We start from the raw sequence: 24,837 nt of genomic DNA, 5'->3' as shown, positions 1-24,837 counted from the left end.
ATGGGTCTGTGTGTATATCTGTATCTGATATTCTTGGTATTCCCAGCATTTCAAACAAATAATAAGAAAACACTGTGTCTGACTTGAACAAATTACTAAGCTTCTAGCGTCCCCTTCTGGACCTCAGGAAAGCTAAGAATTAAGAGAATTCAATTCCATCCAAAAGGATCTTCTGTATATCTACTAAGTATCGATTAGTGATTTTAAGTAAGATAACTCATACTCTTTAGCTGGCTTCACCCCCCAAATGGAGAGTCTGCCATAAAGATACAGAGCAAGAAGTCATCTGGGGTCTCAGGAACAAGGAGTAACCAAGACCTAGAAAGCTCTCAGAACACTCTCTGCCTCTCTCTGCGTGACTGCTTCGTTTATTTGCATGTCTTTATTCTGAAGGACTTTCTCTACTTCTTTCGACCATAGACAAACTGGTAATCTCTGGATTGCAATTCCAAATTTCCAGGACAGGGAAACATATTAGCCCAGTTTATTTCAGGTTTCTACTGCCAACCCTGCCAGCTGAGGCTGATGTGGCAAGATCCCATATACGAAAGCAGCTAAAAGGGAAATATCCCTAAAGTTAGGGAGGTAGTTCCCAGAGAAAGGAGATTATTTAGAGGTGGTCAGATAGTCTCTAAATTGTCCTTATCCATTATATATTTAGCCTGGAATAAGAATTTTGGGAACAAAAGAGATGTTTATATTATAATCCCTGTCTTTACAAAGGTTACAATCTCATAAGCCCACATGTAATCATGAAGGAGTAAAATTTAGTACTGTGTTTAAGTACTGAAGTGATGGCTTTGATCGAAAGGGAGCTGAATATAGTGGAAACATGATGAAACCTCCTTTATGTATCCCTAGATGGGTCACAGATTCTTGATTTGTGGCTCTTCATCTTATCTGTAAAATATGGATGATTACATTTAACTTAAAGGCATTTTTTTGGTGATAATTAAGTGCGGCACCTACCAAACATAGTAAACAGCAGAATCCAGGTTAAAACAGTTTGGTTCAACGAGCTTGTATTAAACACATCCTTGGTGAAGCACTAGATTAGATGCTGGCAAAAGAATTAAACATAGGTGTTTGTTGTCCTTGGGAAACTCACAGACTTTTGGAGGAGGGGTGGGGGGGAGTGGAGAGGAGACAGATGAACAGTTAATTCAATAATGATTCTGGATGGGCTTTGGATCGATCTGACAAGGTTTCAGGGGGTGCTAGGACATAAACTGGGTCTTATGGAGGTAGATAGGACTTGAACAGGAAGCTGCATATCAAACTGGGTAAAACCTTGAGCTAGTTGACCCAGCTCGGCAAGGTTGACAGTTCACATTTTCTCTGTGGCAAGGAAGTTAATTAGTAAGTAAAAAGACCTTTTCCAAACAATGCTGGGCTTAAATAAAGGGGCTAAGGGAGATATCAATGCAATTTTTAAGCAGGTTTTTACGTAGTAAAGGAAGTTTTAAAATCCACAGTGTACATCATCTACCAATAGGTAGAATCGAAAGCATATTTTCTGCGCTCAGTGGAAATGAAAATACTCAAGAAACGCACATTAGAATTAATAGTATAAGTTCAGAAAATTTATGCCACAAACTGACACTAGATAAGTTTCAAAATCACTCTTTGCTGGATTAACTGGGGGAAAAAAAAAAAGAAAGAAAGAAATGATACCAGCATTTGACTATTTTAAAGTTGCTGCACTAGTCAAAGCCTGCCAGAGCAATTTACCATCTCAGAACAATTTGTTCACTTCACTTAGAAATCAGAACTGTGTTTGGGCCAACAAATCTAAATTTACTTGTAGTAGTCATTTTTCTTAATGGAAGTGTTTTCCAGATGTTGCCTAAGTCTAGTCGTCTGGGACCTCTTCCAATAAATGAGGAAAGTTTGATTTCATAGGTTGTCACTGTTGATTTTGTCTAACCTTTGGACTAATTTGTTCATCCCAATATATTTGCCCTGATATATAAGACTTCCAGGACATTGGAGAAATTCATCTCTCCTTTTACGGGTAAGTGTCAACGTTAACTTGCTTCATGGAACTAAATGTGTTTTCAGTTCAATAGGGATATACCTTATTAAAGGTGTTTGAAAAGATTTATAAGGATAGTGGTTGGAAAGTTTTGAAAAGGATCACATTTATGCAATACACCTGCTGGAAGCTTATAAATTTATGTTGAGAGTCAAGGGAAAGTTGGAACGATAACTCTTGTTTGTTAAATTAAATTTTACTGAAGCTGTTTTTTTTTTTTTTTTTTTCCCAAGATAGGATTTAAACCCTGCACTGTACGTACATGCTGTAATTTGAATAGAGTTTTAAGATAAGCCTGTTTTCTATTTGGGGAGATTCTAAAGTATTAAAATGGTCAGTAACATGACTGGGATGGTGATTTGATTATTTTTTTCTGTATAAGATGAAATCTAATGGTCAAATATTTACAATGAATTAAGGCTGGTTACTTTTAAAAGTCTTGTTTCAAGAATGAGATGGTTTTTGTCATTAAACTGCATTTTAAAAATTACTGAAACACTGTATGTAACACAGGCATAAATTAGTGGTGAGATTCAGGAGCAGTTTTCTGATGCTTTTTTTCTTTTCAGCGAGGGCTCAGTACCTGAAAACAACTATGGAGAGGAAAATACTTCCCATTTACTTGTTGTTGCTGCTTTCTGTTTTCTTGATTCAGCAAGTTTCTTCTCAAGGTACCTTAACCATCAAAAATACTTTTATTTAACAGCTATTGCTAATCATTCAGTTCTGACTTTTATGACAACAAAAGAAATAGATTTCTAAAAACATATATTTGTTTGAGTTTAATACATAATAAAACCTTAAAATTATGTATAGAATATATAGCATATTTATAAGCATTTTGTATTATGAAGTTTTTCAAGAAGTTTTGAGTTTTTCTATAGAATAAATTTTGTACTCATTATTCCTATAGTTCTCCCAAAGGTTTAAAAAAATATAGACACTTACATAATAAAACTATGCTAAAATGATACAATATCAGATTAACTGAAATGAACAATATGTATATAGCATATAATTTTTTTCCTACATGTTTACAAAGAAATTTAATCTTTTACATCAAATAAATTATGGCATCATGTCGATACAGCTATATTACAATGAACATTTACAATGTTTCAAATGACATTTTATTAATCTTGAAAATGTGCCTTCTTTCTTATAAGGACTGTTCATCCAGATATAAATTTACAGAGGTATGAATGTCATTTTATATTATAATATTGAACCATTCACAGCCCTCCAAAAACAGAGTTAGTCCTGGATGAACAGTTCTTGTTATTCATTTTTAGAGAATGTTAAGGTACATTCAGTGTAATCACCTTAACAGAAGTCTCTAGCATCACAAGGTAAATTACTTAACAATAACACCAAGCTTTGGATTTTTGTTTCCTTTTCATTTTTTTTTTTTTTTGTTTCAAGTTATTGGTTTTTTTTTAAATTAATTTTTATTGGAGTATGGTTGCTTTACAATGTCCTTTTCTTTTTCTTTTTTTTTCTTTGATAAGCAAAATCTGAGAGAAGAAAAATCAAGGTGCATGATTGTTATGGCATTGTTTACATTTCCAGTAAAACACTTAAATAAGCCTGAGCATGGGAGATAGCTGCCTGCCATGGACATAGTTTCAGAATCACTTAGATAAGGTGAAAGCAAATATAAATATTTAATCAGGAATGATGAATACCAGGGTGTATCCAAACCCTCTGCTCTCTCAGAATAATATTACAAGGTTCATAACACTGGGTGCATTTCCTAAGCTACATCTCCTCTGTGGTACAATTGGCTGTTCACTAGAACAATTTTACTCTCCTTTAAATAAATGAAATTAAAATTAGTTGTTAAAATCATCATCAATAAAAGTAGGACAGCCATTAAATCTATGGAAATAAATTTTCCTGTAAAGATGATTGACTTCCTATTTCAGAAATCTGCTAGTTATAAAAGAATAACGTTTTGATGTTGTCTTGTCTGCTTTTCTTGCCTTCTCAGCCTCTTCCCATTCTTTTTTCTTTATATATATGTATTTATATAATACACTATATATGATATGCATTTTTGTATGTATTGTGCACATGTGTATGTAAAAAGTTCTGAAAGTTGTCCTGATGTTTACTGTTTTATTTGCATATTAAGACTTTAACTTTCCTGGACTCATTATTTTGCGTAATTTTTTACTGTGCTTCAGCGTCCCTCTATGGATTTAGGACATTGCACCTGCCAGTTTCTATTCCAGAGATGGATTCAGTTGTTACATTTCTGAGGTTATCTCTCAGGGAGGTTTTCAAGGTGTTTTCTAAATGACTTAAAAAATATATTTAAGGATAATTATGCTTTTGTTTTTGTTTTGTTTTACCCAAAATAACTCTGTTCATGACCTTTATTCAAGTCCAGATGCTTTTCAAGAGTCACCTATTTGGTACTCTCTTTAGTGGTGGTCGTAAGCATCTGACTTCCCCAACATTGATAGTGCTCAGTTATCCCCACCCGTGAAAGGAGCAGGAGCCTAGGAAAGTTTGTGCTGGCATGACTAGCTTGCTGTGAATGTATGATCAGGAATGAGAGGCAATGTGATTAGGAAAAGTCTGGGCATCAGAATCAAATATATCAGAGTTCAAATTCTAGGTGGGCTGTTTACTTAGGATGACCAGATAATTTACTATGCAAATCAGGACACTTCTAACAGTGAAAGAGGTCACTATGAATGATTTTTTTTAAAATTTATTTATTTTATTTTTGGCTGCGTTGGGTCTTTGTTGCTGTGCCCAGGCTTTCTCTAGTTGTGTCGAGTGGGGGCTACTCTTGGTTGTGGTGCGTGGGCTTCTCATTGTGGTGGCTTTTCTTGTTGCGGAGCACGGGCTTTAGGCGTGCAGGCTTCAGTAGTTGTGGCGCACGGGCTTAGTTGCTCCGCGGCATGTGGGATCTTCCCGGACCAGGGCTCGAACCCGTGTCCCCTGCATTGGCAGGAGGATTCTTAACCACTGCGCCACCAGGGAAGTCCACTATGAATGATTAATGGGTGTTAATTGACCTGTAATACATATATACTGGAGTTATTAAGTAGCTGGGTGCCCTTGAGCAAGTTATTAAAATTTCTGTGTTTCAGCTTTCTTATCTCTAAAAATGAGACTACTAATACTCACCTGGCAACGTTTCATAAGCATTGGAGATAATGTGTGACTCAGTGCCCAGCACAGAGATGCTCAGTAAATGGCAACTAGTCATCATCCTAGTAGCAGTATTAGTAGAGCTGTAGCTGCCAGCCCTCCTCCAGGAATACCACGCTCTTTTGTGCAAAGCCATTACTCACCCTGATTTTCAAAAGTGCATTTATCTTCTCAGTCTAGTAACGAATAAAATGGCATGATCAAGGTCACCTAGGAGACCAGGCAAAGGTCACCTGGACCCATTGCTAACCATCATTCCCAACCTTTCCAATTGATAAACTTCTGCCTCACCAAGCAGCTTTGTCCTCCTCCCTAGATTTCTTCCTTTTTACAAAGTGGTTTGGCCCTGTTTACACTAGTATTGTATAATTTTAGATTTATCAAGCTGTGCAGGGAGATGTGGGGAAGGGTATTCTAGAGATGCCATCTGCAACTGTGATTATAACTGTCAACACTACATGGAGTGCTGCCCTGACTTCAAGAAAGTCTGCACTGTAGGTAAGTCCTGAGAGCTGGTGTCTCCTCTGTCAAGCACATGTCCTGTGAGAGTCCCCTTGTACCCCTTGCAGTGCTGTTGTCACACTATTTCACTTCTCTGTGCTGAAGTGCCTTTCCCTTCCCTCGCGTAAATGCTGCAGTGTGCTGCGCCTGAGGGTGGTGTCAAAGCTTGTGATCACTGGGGGAGGTTAAGGGGAGCCTGGAAGTCTGTCACTTGCACAAGGTTATTGACTAGTGCCAAGTATCATGTCTTGTTTTAAATAGAGACAATACTATGACTCGGGAATCATTAAGTAAATCGTAATGAGTAATTCTTTGCTATTAACCAGGGAGGTAATTGCTTAGGGATGGAGCCCTTCAATAGCTTCATCAAAAAATTCATGGACATAAAATAATCTTGCTTACTGTTTAACTTTTTGGTATTAATATGTTTCTAAATTACCTGAAAAAGGCACTTTAAAAGTGTTTAATAATGAGTGTATAATGATGAATTTCAGTTACATCCCAAAGGGTATGAATTTTAAATTATGATACTTCATTTAAACATACTTTGGACCATTTTCTTGTTAATGTGCAAATATTTCATATTTAATTTATGAAAGTTATAATTAAAAGTGGCTCAAAGTTATATTTGCTTCAGAATTTGCATGTGAAGTTGATAAATATATTGTTGTACAATTTGTTTGTTGTGTAAGGTAATTATTTCAGACAGGCCTGGGTAAATCATCGTGGCTTTAACCAAGGCTTTTTTGGAAATGAGTAGGCTTCTTATATAGTCCATATCATGGGATTAGGCTGAAATCTTTCAACTCTACACCATGCCCAGTTTGTCATAACAACGGTTTCTGTATTATAAATGATTTTTGAGCCTAAACAGTGACCTAGTTATATTAAGCCAGCTCTTTAGAATATATTGTTGTAGAATATGCACGCTCAATTGACAAAAATCTACTTAAAAAGTAGCAGTATCAAAAGGAGAGAATAGTGGGAATTCATATGAAGTGTACTTACCTCTTTAGACATTTCCCAATTTTCCACTGTCCATACATGAAATGACTCAGACAGCATTGGGGTGTCTCTTGGAGCCTTGAAGGGCAAGAAAATTTTCCTTAGTCACCATATTTCTTTCTTGACCAGGGCTGTCTCCACTTGGGAAACCATCTATCTTCCAAATTCCAAATAAAAGACTTAGCTATGCACTTTTGGAACTCTAGTCATCTATATGGTGGGAAATGGCTATCAATATATGGGTGTGACTGATTGTGTAACCAGTAATCCATAATGTTTTGTTTTGCTCTGGGTAGAGTTTTCCTGTAAAGGCCGCTGCTTCGAGTCCTTTACAAGAGGGAGGGCGTGTGACTGTGACTCAGAATGTAAGAAGTACGGCAAGTGTTGCTTCGATTATGACAGTTTTTGTGAAAAAGGTAAGCATCCCAGTACCAATCAGTGCCTCTCAGTACAGCCAGACCTGGGCACCTATCTTAGCTTCACTGATAATGTCTTAACATGCGTGTGGTCCAACTCACGTCTTGATTTTACTAACATATATGCTATTTCATATTAATTTTGTTTCACCAAGATGAATTAGAGAAGGAATGCTTCTTTTTTTTTTTTTTTTTAAAGAATGAGGAATTATTCTTTTTTTTTTTTTTAAATTAATTTATTTATTTTTAGCTGTGTTGGGTCTTCGTTTCTGTGCAAGGGCTTTCTCCAGTTGCGGCAAGCGGGGGCCACTCTTCATCGCGGTGCGCGGGCCTCTTCACTATCCCGGCCTCTCTTGTTGCGGAGCACAGGCTCCAGACGCGCAGGCTCAGTAATTGTGGCTCACGGGCGTAGTCACTCCGTGGCATGTGGGATCCTCCCAGACCAGGGCTCGAACCCGTGTCCCCTGCATTGGCAGGCAGACTCTCAACGACTGCACCACCAGGGAAGCCCAGGAATGCTTCTTGTAAAGCACTCCCTGGCTCAGCCAGGCTCCAGGAGTGCAAGTGATTGCAGGTTGAGTAACGGAGAGGATAGGGGCTGGGCATACATGCTTTTCTCCTCCAGGTGTGGTTCCATTTCAGGTTAAATCAACAGTAAGCAGCTCATTTGATGATTTCTTGTCTAATCCTATGGTGCTGACCCCACAAAGTCAACTGTCCTTTGAGCTATCTGTGCTTTTGCTCTCAATGTTTTTGAGTGTATATTTGAGGACAGAATCAACACATCCAGCTTCTCTGAACTAGTAAATTTGAGTCAGTTTAAAGCACTAAGTTGATAGGCAAACCAAGAAGCTAACTGTCCGTTGTATTTCCCTTCTGATCTCTACAGTACCCTCAATGGTCTCTATCTAAATGCCTGTGTGTGAAGGAGTCAATAAAAAGAGGTAGTTCCATTTTAAAATCCTCTTCTCTGGTTATAGGTCCTGAAGGAGTACTCTGAGAGCATAATAAAACCCTCCAGATTTACCAAAAAAAAAAAAAAAGACTTTAAACAATGTACTTAAATAATGAATTCCTTTCTTTTACCAAATGTTTGTTCTTAAATCCTACTCTGTTAAAACAAGAATATCTATGGGGGTAAAAGTGAAAATTATCATTGCTTGCATAATCTTATTTTATTTAAACAAGGCTGCACCTTCTGCTTCTTTCAAACAGTGGAGAAATAGGGTGGAAAACTATTAATCAGCCTAGTTAAGGAATATTTCTTAACTCTTCAATGTTTTCATTGGAAAGCATTCCAAAAATAATGGAGACACGCCCCCTGTAATCAAAATCGCAGAGTTCAGAGTTCCTGCAGCTTTCAGAAGGACATATGAGTGCTCCATATTTACTCATCACTCTGATAATTGTTTTGGCTGTGAGACAAAAAACTAAGAATTTATTTTGGGCAGAGGATGGATGGGGAGGGAAGATGGTTAGAGAATGACAAAGCATTGAGAGAACATGTTAATAAAGACGATAGTTTATGCTACCAAGTGGTGGGTCAGATTACTTGACGTTTTTGTAAAACTCAAGGATAAAAAATTGATGAAGGTAGTGCATCATTTACAGAATTCACAGAGATAGTCAGGGTCCAACTGAAAAATGAAGGCATCAACTAGATCTTCAGTACTTCATTTTTATTTATTTTCTTTTAAATTTTTAAATTTATTTTACTTATTTTTTTATATACCAGGTTCTTATTAGTCATCCATTTTATACATATTAGTGTATATATGTCAATCCCAATCTCTCAATTCATCACACCACCATCCCCCCCCCCCCGCAGCTTCCCCCCTTTGGTGTCCATACATTTGTTCTCTACATCTGTGTTTCAATTACTGCCCTGAAAACCAGTTTATTTGTACCATTTTTCTAGGTTCCACATATATGTGTTAATATACGATATTTATTTTTCTTTCTGACTTACTTCACTCTGTATGACAGTCTCTAGATCCATCCACGTATCTACAAATGACCCAATTTTGATCCTTTTTATGGCTGAGAAATATTCCATTGTATATATGTACCATAAATTCTTTATCCATTCATCTGTCGATGGGAATTTAGGTTGCTTCCATGACCTGGCTATTGTAAAAGGTGCTGCAATGAACATTGGGGTGCATGTATCTTTTTGAATTATGGTTTTCTCTGGGTATATGCCCAGTAGTGGGATTGCTGGGTCATATGGTAATTCTATTTTTAGTTTTCTAAGGAACCTCCATACTGTTCTCCATAGTGGCTGTATCAATTTACATTCCCACCAACAGTGCAAGAGGGTTCCCTTTTCTCCACACTCTCTCCAACATTTATTGTTTGTAGATTTTTTGATGAGGGCCATTCTGACTGGTGTGAGGTGATACCTCACTGTAGTTTTGATTTGCATTTCTCTAATAATTAGTGATGTTGAGCATCTTTTCATGTGCTTCTTGGACATCTGTATGTCTTCTTTGGAGAAGTGTCTATTTAGGTCTTCTGCCCATTTTTGGATTGGGCTGTTTGCTTTTTTAATATTGAGCTGCATGAGCTGTTTATATATTTTGGAGATTAATCCTTTGTCCGTTGATTTGTTTGCAAATATTTTCTCCCATTCTGAGGGTTGTCTTTTCGTCTTGTTTACGGTTTCCTTCACTGTGCAAAAGCTTTGAAGTTTCATTAGGTTCCATTTGTTTATTTTTGTTTTTATTTCCATTACCCTAGGAGGTGGATCAAAAAAGATCTTGCTGTGATTTATGTCAAAGGGTGTTCTTCCTATGTTTTCCTCTAAGAGTTTTATAGTGTCCGGTCTTACATTTAGGTCTCGAATCCATTTTGAGTTTATTTTTGTGTACAGTGTTAGGGAGTGTTCTAATTTCATTCTTTTACATGTAGCTGTCCAGTTTTCCCAGCACCACTTATTGAAGAGACTGTCTTTTCTCCATTGTATATCCTTGCCTCCTTTGTCATAGATTAGTTGACCATAGGTGCATAGGTTTACCTCTGGGCTTTCTATCTTGTTCCATTGATCTATGTTTCTGTTTTTGTGCCAGTACCATATTGTCTTCATTACTGTAGCTTTGTAGTATAGTCTGAAGCCAGGGAGTCTGATTCCTCCAGCTCCGTTTTTTTCCCTCAAGACTGCTTAGGCTATTCGGGGTCTTTTGTGTCTCCATACAAATTTTAAGATTTTTTGTTCTAGTTCCGTAAAAAATGTCATTGGTAATTTGATAGGGATTGCATTGAATCTGTAGATTGCTTTGGGTAGTAGAGTCATTTTCACAATATTGATTCTTCCAATCCAAGAACATGGTATATCTCTCCATCTGTTGGTATCATGTTTAATTTCTTACCTCAGTGTCTTATAGTTTTCTGCATACAGGACTTTTGTCTCCCTAGGTAGGTTTATTCCTAGGTATTTTATTCTTTTTGTTGCAATGGTAAATGGGAGTGTTTCCTTAATTTCTCTTTCTGATTTTTCATCATTAGTGTAGAGGAAAGCAAGAGATTTCTGTGCATTAATTTTGTATCCTGCAACTTTACCTTATTCATTGATTAGCTCTAATAGTTTTCTGGTGGCATCTTTAGGATTCTCTATGTATAGTATCATGTCATCTGCAAACAGTGACAGTTTTACTTCTTCTTTTCCAATTTGTATTCCTTTTATTTCTTTTTCTTCTCTGCCGGGGCTAGGACTTCCAAAACTATGTTGAATAAGAGTGGTGAGAGTGGACATCCATGTCATGTTCCTGATCTTAGAAGAAATGCTTTCAGTTTTTCACCATTGAGAATGATGTTTGCTGTGGCTTTGTCATACATGGCCTTTATTATGTTGAGGTAGGTTCCCTCTATGCCCACTTTCTGGAGAGTTTTTATCATAAATCGGTGTTGAATTTTGTCAAAAGCTTTTTCTGCATCTACTGAGATGATCATATGCTTTTTATTCTTCAGTTTCTTAATATGGTGTATCACATTGATTGATTTGCATATATTGAGGAATCCTTGCATCCCTGGGATAAATCCCACTTGATCACGGTGTATGATCCTTTTAATGTGTTGTTGGATTCTGTTTGCTAGAATTTTGTTGAGGATTTTTTCATCTATGTTCATGAGTGATATTGGCCTGTAATTTTCTTCTTTTGTAGTATCTTTGTCTAGTTTTGGTATCAGGGTGATGGTGGCCTCATAGAATGAGTTTGGGACTGTTCCTTCCTCTGCAATTTTTTGGAAGAGTTTGAGAAGGATGGGTGTTAACTCTTCTCTAAATGTTTGATAGAATTCACCTGTGAAGCAATCTGGTCCTGGACTTTTGTTTGTTGGAAGATTTTTAATCACAGTTTCAATTTCATTACTTGTGATTGGGCTGTTCATATTTTCTATTTCTTCCTGGTTCAGTCTTGGAAGGTTATACCTTTCTAAGAATTTGTCCATTTCTTCCAGGTTGTCCATTTTATTGGCATAGAGTTGCTTGTAGTAGTGTCTTAGGATGCTTTGTATTTCTGTGGTGTCTGTTGTAACTTCTCCTTTTTCATTTCTAATTTTATTGATTTGAGTCCTCTCCCTCTTTTTCTTGATGAGTCTGGCTAATGGTTTATCAATTTTGTTTATCTTCTCAAAGAACCAGCTTTTAGTTTTTTGATCTTTTTTATTGTTTTCTTTGTTTCTATTTCATTTATTTCTGCTCTGATCTTTATGATTTCTTTCCTTCTGCTAACTTTGGGTTTTGTTTGTTCTTCTTTCTCTAGTTCCTTTGGGTGTAAGGTTAGATTGTTTATTTGAGATTTTTCTTGTTTCTTGAGGTAGGCTTGTATTGCTACAATCTTCCCTCTTAGAACTGCTTTTGTTGCATCCCATAGGTTTTGGATCGTCGTGTTTTCATTGTCATTTGTCTCTAGGTATTTTTTGATATCCTCTTTGATTTCTTCAGTGATCTCTTGGTTATTTAGTAACGTATTGTTTAGCCTCCATGTATTTGTGTTTTTTACGTTTTTTCCCCTGTAATTCATTTCTAATCTCATAGCGTTGTGGTCAGAAAAGATGCTTGATATGATTTCAATTTTCTTAAATTTACTGAGGCTTGATTTGTGACCCAAGATGTGATCTACCCTGGAGGATATTCCATGCACACTTGAGAAGAAAGTGCTGTTTTTGGATGGAATGTCCTATAAATATCAATTAAATCCATCTGGGCTATTGTGTCGTTTAAAGCTTATGTTTCCTTATTTATTTTCATTTTGGATGATCTGGCCATTGGTGTAAGTGAGGTGTTAAAGTCCCCCATTATTATTGTGTTACTGTCGATTTCCTCTTTTACAGCTGTTAGCAGTTTCCTTATGTATTGAGGTGCTCCTATATTGGGTGCATATATATTTATAATTGTTATATCTTCTTCTTGGATTGATCCCTGGTCATTATGTAGTGTCCTTTCTTGTCTTTTGTAACATTCATTTTAAAGTCTATTTTATCTGATATGAGAATTGCTACTCCAGCTTTCTTTTGATTTCCATTTGCATGGACTATCTTTTTCCATCCCCTCACACTCAGTCTGTATGTGTCCCTAGGTCCGAAGTGGGTCTCTTGTAGACAGCATATATATGGGTCTTGTTTTTTTATCCATTCAGCAAGCCTGTGTCTTTGGTTGGAGCATTTAACCCATTCACGTTTAAGGTAATTATCGATATGTATGCTTCTATGACCATTTTCTTAATTGTTTTGGGTTTGTTTTTGTAGGTCCTTTTCTTCTCTTGTGTTTCCCACTTAGAGAATTTCCTTTAGCGTTTGTTGTAGAGCTGGTTTGGTGGTGCTGAATTCTCTCAGCTTTTGCTTGTCTGTAAAGCTTTTGATTTCTCCATCGAATCTGAATGAGATCCTTGTCGGGTATAGTAATCTTGGTTGTAGGTTCTTCCCTTTCATCACTTTAAGTATATCATGCCACTCCCTTCTGGCTTGTAGAGTTCCTGCTGAGAAATCAGCTGTTAACCTTATGGGAGTTACCTTGTATGTTATTTGTTGTATTTCCCTTGCTGCTTTCAATAATTGTTCTTTGTGTTTAATTTTTGCCACTTTGATTACTATGTGTTTCGGCGTGTTTCTCCTGTATGGGACTCGCTGCGCTTCCGGGACTTGGGTGGCTATTTCCTTTCCCATGTTAGGGAAGTTTTCAACTATAATCTCTTCAAATATTTTCTCCAGTTCTTTCTCTCTCTCTTCTCCTTCTGGGACCCCTATAATGCGAATGTTGTTGCATTTAATGTTGTCCCAGAGGTCTCTTAGGCTGTCTTCATTTCTTTTCATTCCTTTTTCTTTAGTCTGTTCCACAGCAGTGAATTACACCATTCTGTCTTCCAGGTCACTTATCCGTTCTTCTGCCTCAGTTATTCTGCTATTGATTCCTTCTAGTGTAGTTTTCATTTCAGTTATTGTATTGTTCATCTCTGTTTGTTTGTTCTTTAATTTTTCTAGGTCTTTTTAAAACATTTCCTGCATCTTCTCGATCTTTGCCTCCATTCTTATTCCGAGATCCTGGATCATCTTCACTATCATTATTCTGAATTCTTTTTCTGCAAGGTTGCCTATCTCCACTTCATTTAGTTGTTTTTCTGGGGTTTTATCTTGTTACTTCATCTGGTACATAGCCCTCTGACTTTTCATCTTGTCTATCTTTTTGTGAATGTGGTTTTTGTTCCACAGGCTGCAGGATTGTAGCTCTTATTACTTCATTTTTAAAAAATAACAATCAAACTATCTTGCGACTCACCACTTAGTCTTTTTTTTTAATCAATTAATTAATTTTTGGCTGCATTGGGTCTTCATTGCTGCATGCAGGCTTTCTCTAGTTGTGGTGAGCAGGGGCTACTCTTTGTTGCAGTGCACACGCTTCTCATTGCAGCGGCTTCTCTTGTTGCAGAGCACAGGCTCTAGGTGTGCAGGCTTCAGTCGTTCTGGCACATGGGCTCAGTAGTTGTGGTGCATGGGCTTAGTTGCTCCACAGCATGTGGGATATTCCTGGACCAGGGCTCGAACCTGTGTCTCCTCCATTGGCAGGCGGATTCTTTACCACTGTGCCACCAGAGAACACTTACGTGTTTTAAGATTGCTATAGATATCTCTTGTAGGCATCTATATATCTCAAAGTCATAACATTTCAAGAACTGAAGCAGTCAAGCGCCTCTGAATGTGGGTGAGAAAACAATCCAAGAAGTTAAATAGTTTGCTCAAGATCACTAGCTAGAATGTTGTAAAACTGTTTCTTGAGTTGAGGTACCTGGTGTTTTTGTGTGGTGGGAGGAGAAAGAGGGGAAGGTATGGTGGTCAGTTCATGCAGATTGCAAAAACAGAGTTCTGAGGAGAAGTTTGGTAAGAGCAGGAGGATTTATCACCACTGTCCTCTACCCAGAGTGCTTCCCCCCACCCTGTTCTCTGCTTTCTTATCTTTCAGAAGTCCCTCTTCTTTTCTTCTGGTTCCTAATGGTCAAAACATGTTCCATGTAGGTTAAAAAGATACACATCAAACCACTAAGTTGTTTATCTTGGAGAAGGGCAATACATTTTGAGGAAACCATAATGTGAAGATGTGAAATTCTTCCACGAGTTAATATTTATGTAGAACTTTTGTAATTAAAAGAAAGAAAAAAAGAAAGGTAAATTGGTATCATTTGATTTAAATGAATATGAAAACAGGAAAATGTAATTTTTATATTTAGCTTCTCGAGAGCACAAACATCTGTCAACCACATGCAGTGATTATTTTGATATCACAGAAGGCTGGCACAAAGTATAGAGCTCATAAAGTATTTTTTAGGCAGGCAAATACCTTCAGAAATCATCTAGAAGAAACATCTCAGTTTGCAGGCAAGAGGGGTTCAAGAGGGTTTGCCCATTTGCCCAAGGTCACAACAATAGACCCTTGTAGGTCTAGAATTGGAAGTCTTCTGACTCCTGAGCCTTTGCTCCCCATCATAATTTACAATTTGAGAACCAATTTTTTTTTTGTAGCAATGCATCTTCAGATAGCTTGGAGTAGTTGGTGTTGGGCTAAGAGCCTGCCTATACAGGTTTTCACCAGCATTTACTCTTGAAGCCAGATGCATCAGTGCCTTTCACAGAGTTGCTGATGAATATGAACAAGAAGTTAACCGACCCATCTTGCTTGGTCTCAGTGCACAGTCCTGCATCACCACCACCTTCAAAGTCTGCATCTCCACCTCCAGGAGCATCTCAGACCATCAAATCAACAACCAAACCTTCACCCAAATCATCAAGCAAGAAGACTAAGAAAGTTATAGAATCAGAGGAAATAACAGAAGGTAGGAAGATGACAGATGTAACAAAAGGAGGTTTCTGAGATGAAATAACCTGTAGGTGGACTTTTATGAGACTCCTCATAGTACAGGGTGATCTTCTGAGTCATTAAAGGCTCATCACACTGCTTGTTTTAGGGCAGAGTTTAAGCCAAAGTATAAATGCTCAGTTATTTATTTTCCCTATTTACCAAACTCAGTATGGGACTAGGTTAAAATAATCAGAAGAAACAAGTCTTATTGTTTAAAAAAAAAAAGCCATGATTTTCTTTGCAGAACAATTTGATTCTGTAAGATATGGGGAAGTTGAGAGAAAGTTATATAGTTATACTCCTAGTTATCTGTGACAAGCTCAGGTGCCTTGCTTTTAACTGACATTTACAAGAGCCATTGCTCATAGTACTGATAAAACAAAAGCAGAACACAGACATTTGTAGATAAATAAACAGCATTTCTTGTTGTATTTGAACTGGCAGTACTTTTTTGCTTTAAATCACAGTTGGTGTGATCAACTTTTTAATTTGATTTATAGAACATTCTGTTTCTGAAAATCAAGAGTCTTCCTCCTCCTCTTCCTCTTCAACTTTTCGGAAAATCAAGTTTTCCAAAAATTCAGCTGCTTAATAGAGAATTAAAGAAGAAACCCAAAGGTTTGAGCATTGATAAAGATCAGTGGCTATATCAATGCCATCTTAACAATAATGACCTAAAAGTAAGGCGTGTGGGTAGAATGATTTGAGGACATTTCAATATTTGGGGGGGTATGTAACTTCATAAAAATTACTTTAGAAGATACCAGTGAAAATTTCCTAAAGGAAATTAGTGCCAAGCAGCTAGGAAACCACTCTATAAAGCAAAGGAAGAAGATACTATAGAAGCAACTGTAGAACCACAGGATGGCACCAGAGATGACTATTAATAGTTTTCTATTTCAAGTCCTGTCTACCTGATATCATTTCTTTCTTCTCTTTCCTCTATCTTGTGTTTTCATTTCTCCTTACCCAGATTTATTTTATTTATTTTTTATATACTTCCTTAAGTGTTTTAAAATGTTAATCCATTAAATTCTCATACATTTCTGAGAAAGGCAATATTATTACCCACATTTTACAGATCCTCTTTTTTTTTTTTTTTATTAATTTATTTATTTATGGCTGTGTTAGGTCTTCATTTCTGTGCGAGGGCTTTCTCTAGTTGTGGCAAGCGGGGGCCACTCTTCATCGCGGTGCGCGGGCCTCTCACTATCGCGGCCTCTCTTGTTGCGGAGCACAGGCTCCAGACGCGCAGGCTCAGCAATTGCGGCTCACGAGCCGAGCTGCTCCGTGGCATGTGGGATCTTCCCAGACCAGGGCTCGAACCCGTGTCCCCTGCATTAGCAGGCAGATTCTCAACCACTGCGCCACCAGGGAAGCCCTACAGATCCTCTTTATTATTTTCCTAATAAATTATCCATCATATCTGGCTGATTTTTCTGTAGTAGAGAAACTACAGAATTGGCTATTACCTCCTGAAAAGAGATTCCCTTTGTTCTGCTTTTTTATTATTTCCTGAATTTCTAAAATACATTCTCATTCTCCAGGAAATAATGGATTTTGGATACTGGAGTTTTGAAGAACTCATTTCCTGGGTGGTTATTTCCCCGAAGCCTTCTTTCCAGCTGAATAGCCAGATATTTAATCTTTGAGTCATCCAGAGAGTCTTGCACACAATAGAAGTGTTTGCTAAATGGAGCTCATCTCAGTGATGTGCCTCTTGGGCTCTGTATGTCACCTATGGGGTAGCTGCTATAGGAAATCCTGTTAAACAGGGTCCTTTTGCTGCCATGGCATCCTAATCTCCTCTCTGTATCCCGAGACTGCTGAGTTTATACAGGCAGAGGAAAGAAAGCAGTTAAAAGCCATGTGCACAGAAGCAGGACTAAGCAAGAACCATGGGGGTGACTGGAACAGATTCCTTGGATGTAGTTATAGAGGCCTCTGAGGGAACTGGCACAGTGAGTCTAAAAGATGTTGGAACTAGGTTTCCAGTAGGAAGGAAGTGGCACTGAGCAATAAGGAATAAGAAGAGTTGAGAAAGTGACGGGCAAAGAACATTGACATAAAGAGTAGAATTAGTGTTATTGATCATATTGATCATTTCAAAGTTGCCACTTGCTTCCATGTATTAATTCTATTGAGTTTTACTTGTGTTTTTCACCCCTTAGCCCATTCATTCCCTAAAATAGCCCAATAAGATAGGTTGAGTATTTATCATTTTACAGTAAGTTAATAGACATGTTAGAAATGAGCAATTTGCCTAGAGACAACACAGCTAGTCAATGATAAGGATGGCATCTTTATGTCACTATTAAAGAAAAAAAACTATACAAAAATAAAAGATGTATATTTTTTTCACTAGTAAAAGACAACAAGAAGAAAAGAACCCCTAAAAAGAAACCTACCCCAGAACCACCAGTAATAGATGAAGCTGGAAATGGACCAGACAATGGTGATTTCAAGCTCACCCCAACTCCTGACATTCCCACCACTCAACGTAATAAAGTTACCACAACTCCCAAGATAAAAATAGTAAAACCGATACTATCTAAACCCAGTATTCCACCTAATTCTGACACAACTAAAGAGACGCCTTTGACAGCCAATAAGGAGACAATAGATGAAACTAAAGAGACTTCTACAACAAATAAACAGACTTCAACTACTGCAAAAGAGAGGACTACTTCAGCTAAAGAGACACAAAATGCAGAGAAAACATCTACTAAAGATTTTGCACCCACATCTGAAGTTCCTGCTACATCTACACTCAAAGCTGAAACTATAAGCAAATCCCCTGCTCTCACCTCTCCCAAGGAGCCAGCTCCCACCACCAAGGAATCTACATCCATCATCCCCCAAGAGCCAGCTCCCACCACCAAGGAATCTACAACCACCACCACCAAAGAGCCAGCTCCCACCACCCCCAAGGAGCAAGCTCCCACCACCAAGGAATCTACAACCACCACCACCAAAGAGCCAGCTCCCACCACCCCCAAGGAGCAAGCTCCCACCACCAAGGAATCTACAACCACCACCACCACAGAGCCAGCTCCCACCACCCCCAAAGAGCCAGCTCCCACCACCAAGGAATCTACAACCACCACCACCAAAGAGCCAGCTCCCACCACCAAGGAATCTACAACCACCACCACCACAGAGCCAGCTCCCACCACCCCCAAGGAGCAAGCTCCCACCACCAAGGAATCTACAACCACCACCACCAAAGAGCCAGCTCCCACCACTCCCAAGGAGCAAGCTCCCACCACCTCCAAAGAGCCAGCTCCCACCACCAAGGAATCTACAACCACCACCACCAAAGAGCCAGCTCCCACCACTCCCAAGGAGCAAGCTCCCACCACCTCCAAAGAGCCAGCTCCCACCACCACCAAGGAGCAAGCTCCCACCACCAAGGAATCTACACCCATCACCACCAAAGAGCCAGCTCCCACCACCAAGGAATCTACACCCACCACCACCACAGAGCCAGCTCCCACCACCCCCAAAGAGCCAGCTCCCACCACCAAGGAATCTACAACCACCACCACCAAAGAGCCAGCTCCCACCACCCCCAAGGAGCAAGCTCCCACCACCGAGGAATCTACAACCACCACCACCAAAGAGCCAGCTCCCACCACTCCCAAGGAGCAAGCTCCCACCACCTCCAAAGAGCCAGCTCCCACCACCACCAAGGAGCAAGCTCCCACCACCAAGGAATCTACACCCATCACCACCAAAGAGCCAGCTCCAACCACCAAGGAATCTACACCCACCACCACCAAAGAGCCAGCTCCCACGACCCCCAAGGAGCAAGCTCCCACCACCAAGGAATCTACACCCATCACCACCAAAGAGCCAGCTCCAACCACCAAGGAATCTACACCCACCACCACCAAAGAGCCAGCTCCCACGACCCCCAAGGAGCAAGCTCCCACCACCAAGGAATCTACACCCACCACCACCAAGGAGCAAGCTCCCACCACCACCAAGGAGCAAGCTCCCACCACCCCCAAAGAGCCAGCTCCCACCACCACCAAGGCGCCTGCTCCCACCGCCCCCAAGGAGCCAGCTTCTGCCACCCCCAAGGAACCTACTCCAAGTTCTCCTAATACACCTGCTCCAACCACCTCAGAGGCCTCTACTTCAACTACCACCATGGAGCCTCCCACTACTCCCAAGGGCCCTGCTGAATCATCTCCTGAGTTTCCTGTAGAACCCACACCAAAGACTCTTGAAAAGAGTCCCAAGGAGCCTGCTGTACCTACAACCAAGGCTCCTAAAGTGACCAAACCTGAAATGACTACAACAGCTAAAGACAAGGCCACAGAAAAAGACACAACTGATACCATGGCATCATCCAAAATTACTCTTAAAGCAACAACTCTTGCACCCAAAGTAATGACAGCAACAAAAAAGACAACTGAAGAGACTACAAGCAAACCTGAACCAACAACAGCTATACCAAAAGGTACAGCTACTAACTCTCAAGTGACAACTCCTAAACCCCAAAAGCCAACCAAAGCACCCAAAAAGCTCACTTGTACCAAAAAGCCAAAAACACCTAGAGTGAGAAAACCAAAGACTACACCAACTCCCCCAAAGATGACATCAGCAAACCCTACCTCTTTAGCAGAAGCCAAGCTCCAAACCACCACCAGCCCTAACCAAACTCCCAACTCAGAAATAATCGAAGTAAGTCCAAAGAATGAAGATGCAGATGCTACTGAAGGAGAAAAACCTCACATGATTCCTAGGCCCCCTGTGTTAACTCCTATAGTTATTCCAGCCACTGATTTCATAGGGAGAGGACCCAGTCAAGGCATTGGCATCAACCCCATGTTTTCAGGTAATATGAATCAGTTACTTTCATGTTTAAAATTGGCAATGTTAACTTAAATCTTTCTGAACCAGGATGCCCTGATTTAGTATTATTCTATTGATATATATTATTTAGAACCCTGAACTTGTGAAGTTTTACATCTTCTCTACAGGTAAGCAGAGGGGTAATCACAGTAAGTTTATTTCGTTATTTGGAAAATCAAGTAATAACCTAGGATTGCAAAAATCTGCAATATTCTTTTCCAAACCAATTCCACAGGGCAATCAGAATTGAGAAACAGAATTTCACACTGAGATCAAATATCCAATACTTGTCTAATTTACATGAAGATCAGGTACCCTGACCCATTCCAGTTCATAATTTATTTTTATATAACACTTTTTGAATAATATCACCTTTAAGTAAAACAACTGTGAAATATGTCACTTCTTTTTCACCTCTGAAATACATGTACTTCAAACTATACTCTTCAAGAGCTTAGGAAAGGGCAAACAGAGGAAATAGAACCCAGTGGGAGGATTTGAAAAGAATGGGAACACTTTTCTCATTTTTATATTGGCTTAATTTGTGTTAATTTGTTTTAGATGAGACTAATTTATGCAACGGTAGGCCAGTAGATGGACTGACTGCTTTGCGCAATGGGACACTAGTTGCATTTCGAGGTGAGTTTTGCACACATTTGTCTTTCTGCCCCTTGTTTTTTTCTTGGTGTTTATGAAAGCGAGAGCCATAGGAGAGTACAAGTTTGGGCTGAGCTTCCTGGAGGGAAACCTGATTGATGAACTTACCTCACACAATATTATAAGGACCTGAGGGTAAATACCAAAATATTGGATTAACAAAATTAGACATAGTAAAGTAACAAACAAAATAAAGTTATTTAATTATAACTCCTTAATTCTAACAGGTAAAGAAATTGAGAGATAAGTGATTTTCTGTAAATCACAAAGCCAGAAGGCTCTTTCTAGAGAAGCTGGGAAACTAAAATATTTTAAGTTATGCTAAATTTCAGACTTGAGAAATATCTACTCTCAGAAATGTTCAAATACTACCTTCTGTATTAGTACTCAAAATTCTGAGTAAACATCACAGAATGCTTGTTAACACATTCAATCTGCTTCTTTATGATAAACTGTTCTTAAAAGATTTCATTTTGATTTCTTCTGGGATAGGTTTTAGTCTTCATTCAGCTTGTAGGCTGATCATCACTTTCAATTTTAGGTCATTATTTCTGGATGCTAAATGCATTCAGTCCACCATCTCCACCTCGTAGAATTACTGAAGTTTGGGGCATTCCCTCCCCCATTGATACTGTTTTTACTAGATGCAACTGTGAAGGAAAAACTTTCTTCTTTAAGGTAAGAAAAAAATCTTTGTGAGAGAAATCAGCAAATAGTTATTCTTTATTATGACAATTTAACCTCCAGTTCAGAAGGGTCTCCATATTTTAATAAACTATCATTAAAATTTAATAAATAGTTAACACTCAATTTGGTAACATTGTCAACTTATTCAAATACTTAACTAAGTTAAAACTTTCTCCCTATACTTAAATCTAAGAATGAGTTCCTAACCTTTTTTTTTTCCTTTTTAACCTTTTAAAAAAGCTGTTCACATCATTTCCTCTTTTTAATTACCAGGATTCTCAGTACTGGCGTTTCACCAATGATATAAAAGATGCAGGGTATCCCAAACTAATTCCCAAAGGATTTGGAGGACTAAATGGAAAAATAGTGGCAGCTCTCTCAATAGCTAAATACAAGAACAGACCTGAATCTGTGTATTTTTTCAAGAGAGGTATGTGTTACATAATTGACAAAATTAAAAAACTTTTAAGAAGTGATCTGCCAGGAAAATTTTATTCAATATTTCCATTTATTATAGGGTTTACTGTCAAAAGATATCTTTAATGGCTAGAATCAAGTATTTTCAATTAAAAAATAAAAATTAAGGGCAGTAAGAAGTATTTAGCTCTCTTAACATGCAAATCACAATTTCATGAGTTTTCAGGACATTGATATATAGAATGTCATTTATTTTCAAAGTTAAATATATAAATATGCAATCTGTTGGCTTTATTCACAAGTACTTCGAGATTTAGTAATTATTTTTATAATACCTTGACTAATAATAACCATTATTAATGTCTGGACATACTTTATGAAAAACATTGTTTCCTCTACCTTGTAAAAGCTCTTTTCCATCTCTTTTGGGAATTAAAATTAATTTTCATATTGTATGTGATTTTCTAATTCATCATAGGTGGCAGCATTCAGCAGTATACTTATAAACAGGAACCCACCCAAAAGTGTACTAGAAGAAAGCTTGCGATAAATTATTCAGTGTATGGAGAAACGACACAGGTTAGGAGACGTCGATTTGAACGTGCTATAGAAACTTCTCAAACACACACCATCAGAATTCACTATTCACCCATCAGAGTCACTTATCAAGACAAAGGTAATATTTTTTACTGTGTTAAAAATTCTTACACATGAAGTAGATGTAATAGTTTCTTATAGAGTATGGCTTATTAAATATAAATACTGACCATATAACCCTAATACTTATTAATGCAAAACATAAATTTGCTTCAATCAATGACCAAAGATCAATACTTTTTTCTTTGTGGCTAAGAAAGGCAATTTATTCAGGCTTGTTAATTATAATGCCATTAACCAATAACATTAAATCCAAATCTGTAACCCTCAAAACAGTCCTAAAAGGTAGATATTTGTACCATATCAGAGATAGCAAAAGCTGAGGCATTGAAGTTAACTCACCCAAGGTAACAGAGCTCCTGAGTGACCAAACTGGGATTAAAACCCAGGTCTGTCTGACTCGAACAGCTGCTCTTTCCAATACAGTACATTGCCTTTCAATCTGATACCTTTAAAGTGTCATCTGCAGGTTTCCTCCATAATGAAGTTAAAGTGAGTACACTGTGGAGAGGACTTCCAAATGTGGTTACTTCAGCTGTATCACTGCCCAACATCAGAAAACCTGATGGCTACGATTACTATGCCTTTTCTAAAGGTAAGTTATTAAGTAAAGTCTTAATAGCTTTCTGAAGATGGGATCTAATCTCTGAAACATGAATAAATTCAAAGCAAAAACAAGTGTTCAGTGGTGACTAAAGGTGAGAAATTAAATTATATCACTTATTCTAATTATTCTGAAGAAGAGAAAGTTTAGATTTTTGCTTTACTTTCAATTAAATTGAATGGATTGCAATTCATTTCTGCCCTATCATTCATGAGATTAAAGCCTATTACGACGAAACATCCAATTAATTGAGTAAAACTGCTACTGAAGACAGTATTTTACTTCTATTATCTGTGGCATTTAACAGAGGTCTTGTTTGCCACGAAGTTGTACTGATTTACATCATTACACAGTCTGTAAGATCAGAAAGAAGTTGCTGAGAAACTAATTTTATTAATGAAATTATATTACCTGGGATATTTTTCCTTGAAAAATCCATAAAAATATAAGTTATTCTGCCTATATAAATGACATCAGAATGTATTTTTTTAAAGAATAAAACCCAAATGAATTATTTTTTAAACTAACTCGGTTTTCTCAAATTCTTACTTTGAAAAAGCAGAGTTAAACCTAATTTTATTGAAAGATGGTGAAAGATCAGTCAAGGCAATTGTTTTTCTCCTTGTCAGAAAGTTCAAATTAATTAATACATTTCTGATATTAAAATGATAAATACTGTCTTCGAGTATAATAATAAATATAAACTATTTTTAAGTTCAAGTGTTTTGTTTCCTTTTTAATTGAAAAAATGACTTCTCTTTTGTTTAGATCAATACTATAACATCGATGTGACAACTAGAACAGCAAGAGCCATTACTACTCGTTCTGGACGGACCTTATCTAATGTCTGGTACAACTGTCCGTAGACTGATGGGCAAAGGAAGAATCGACTAATTAAAATGAAGAAAAGAATGATAAACTTTGACACTGAAATACATTTTATTAATAAAGAATGTTGATATAAGCATACCAATTTAAATACAAAAATGTTTTTCAACTCAACAATCATTACACTAAAACAGATCTGACTATCTTATTCACAGTTATTATAGTTTATAGAACATTAATTAATATTTCCTCTATTTATTCCTCCTCTCCCTCCCATTGCATGGCTCACACCTATAAGAGAAAAAAAGAATTAAACTGAATGCATCTTTTAAAAAGTTAGCTCAAAACTAGAGTATTCACTTACCCTAGTTCATTATAAAAATTTTCAAGATCAAGTGTGTAGGCATGTAGACAAAAAACTGTTAGATATGTCACATCTTCAATGGAACTTACAACAATCAGATTAATGTTTTATTACATGAATGCAATCACTAACAGTTACATTGGAAAACAGAGATATTGAAATTTTACATTTTTTTTACTAGCTAAACAAGTCACAAAGCTTTATTCTGCTGTATAAAAAGTATAACAACAATAGGCAAAGATGTAACAAGTAGTTACATCTACATAGCACTATAACATTTTAGCTTTTCCA

The 24,837-nt window shown here is 37.7% G+C and overlaps 2 protein-coding genes across 14 annotated transcripts in view; one reads left to right on the top strand and one right to left on the bottom strand.

Moving 5' to 3' along the window:
- On the top strand, window positions 1-24,323 carry PRG4 (proteoglycan 4). 9 transcript variants are annotated; one of them, XM_082472540.1, is made up of 12 exons: window positions 1-2,014; window positions 2,605-2,706; window positions 5,576-5,698; window positions 7,003-7,122; window positions 15,297-15,443; window positions 17,835-20,315; window positions 20,894-20,971; window positions 21,531-21,667; window positions 21,950-22,106; window positions 22,572-22,769; window positions 23,208-23,345; window positions 24,123-24,323. In XM_082472540.1, exons 2-12 carry the CDS (start codon window positions 2,631-2,633, stop codon window positions 24,218-24,220), a joined length of 3,753 nt encoding a protein of 1,250 aa, XP_082328666.1. In that variant the 5' UTR covers window positions 1-2,014; window positions 2,605-2,630; the 3' UTR covers window positions 24,221-24,323. The 9 variants fall into 9 exon arrangements, with proteins under 9 accessions (XP_082328666.1, XP_082328669.1, XP_082328665.1 ...); XM_082472543.1 differs by lacking the exon at window positions 5,576-5,698; XM_082472539.1 differs by having other exon boundaries at window positions 1-2,706; window positions 23,220-23,345.
- The window catches only part of TPR (translocated promoter region, nuclear basket protein), a 73,169-nt gene continuing 72,606 nt past the window's right edge, over window positions 24,275-24,837 (bottom strand). For all 5 annotated transcript variants that reach the window (XM_082472503.1, XM_082472504.1, XM_082472506.1 and 2 more), the window contains one exon: window positions 24,275-24,473. In XM_082472503.1, coding sequence (XP_082328629.1) covers window positions 24,418-24,473 — 56 coding nt within the window. In that variant the 3' untranslated portion in view covers window positions 24,275-24,417. The remainder of the gene's footprint in view (window positions 24,474-24,837) is intronic.

This window comes from Balaenoptera physalus (assembly GCF_965194825.1).
Source record: "Balaenoptera physalus genome assembly, chromosome: 1".
In the NCBI taxonomy this organism is placed as follows: Eukaryota; Metazoa; Chordata; class Mammalia; order Artiodactyla; family Balaenopteridae; genus Balaenoptera; species Balaenoptera physalus.
The sequence above is the reverse complement of the archived record's forward strand: the minus strand, read 5'-3'. Positions and strand labels throughout refer to the sequence as shown.

Coding starts and splice junctions, on each gene's coding strand:
- PRG4 (XM_082472538.1), top strand. CDS start 2,586: ATGCTTTTTTTCTTTTCAGCGAGGGCTCAGTACCTGAAAACAACTATG. Junction 20,972..21,530: donor GACACTAGTTGCATTTCGAG/GTGAGTTTTGCA, acceptor TTTCAATTTTAG/GTCATTATTTCTGGATGCTA. Junction 23,346..24,122: donor TTACTATGCCTTTTCTAAAG/GTAAGTTATTAA, acceptor TCTTTTGTTTAG/ATCAATACTATAACATCGAT.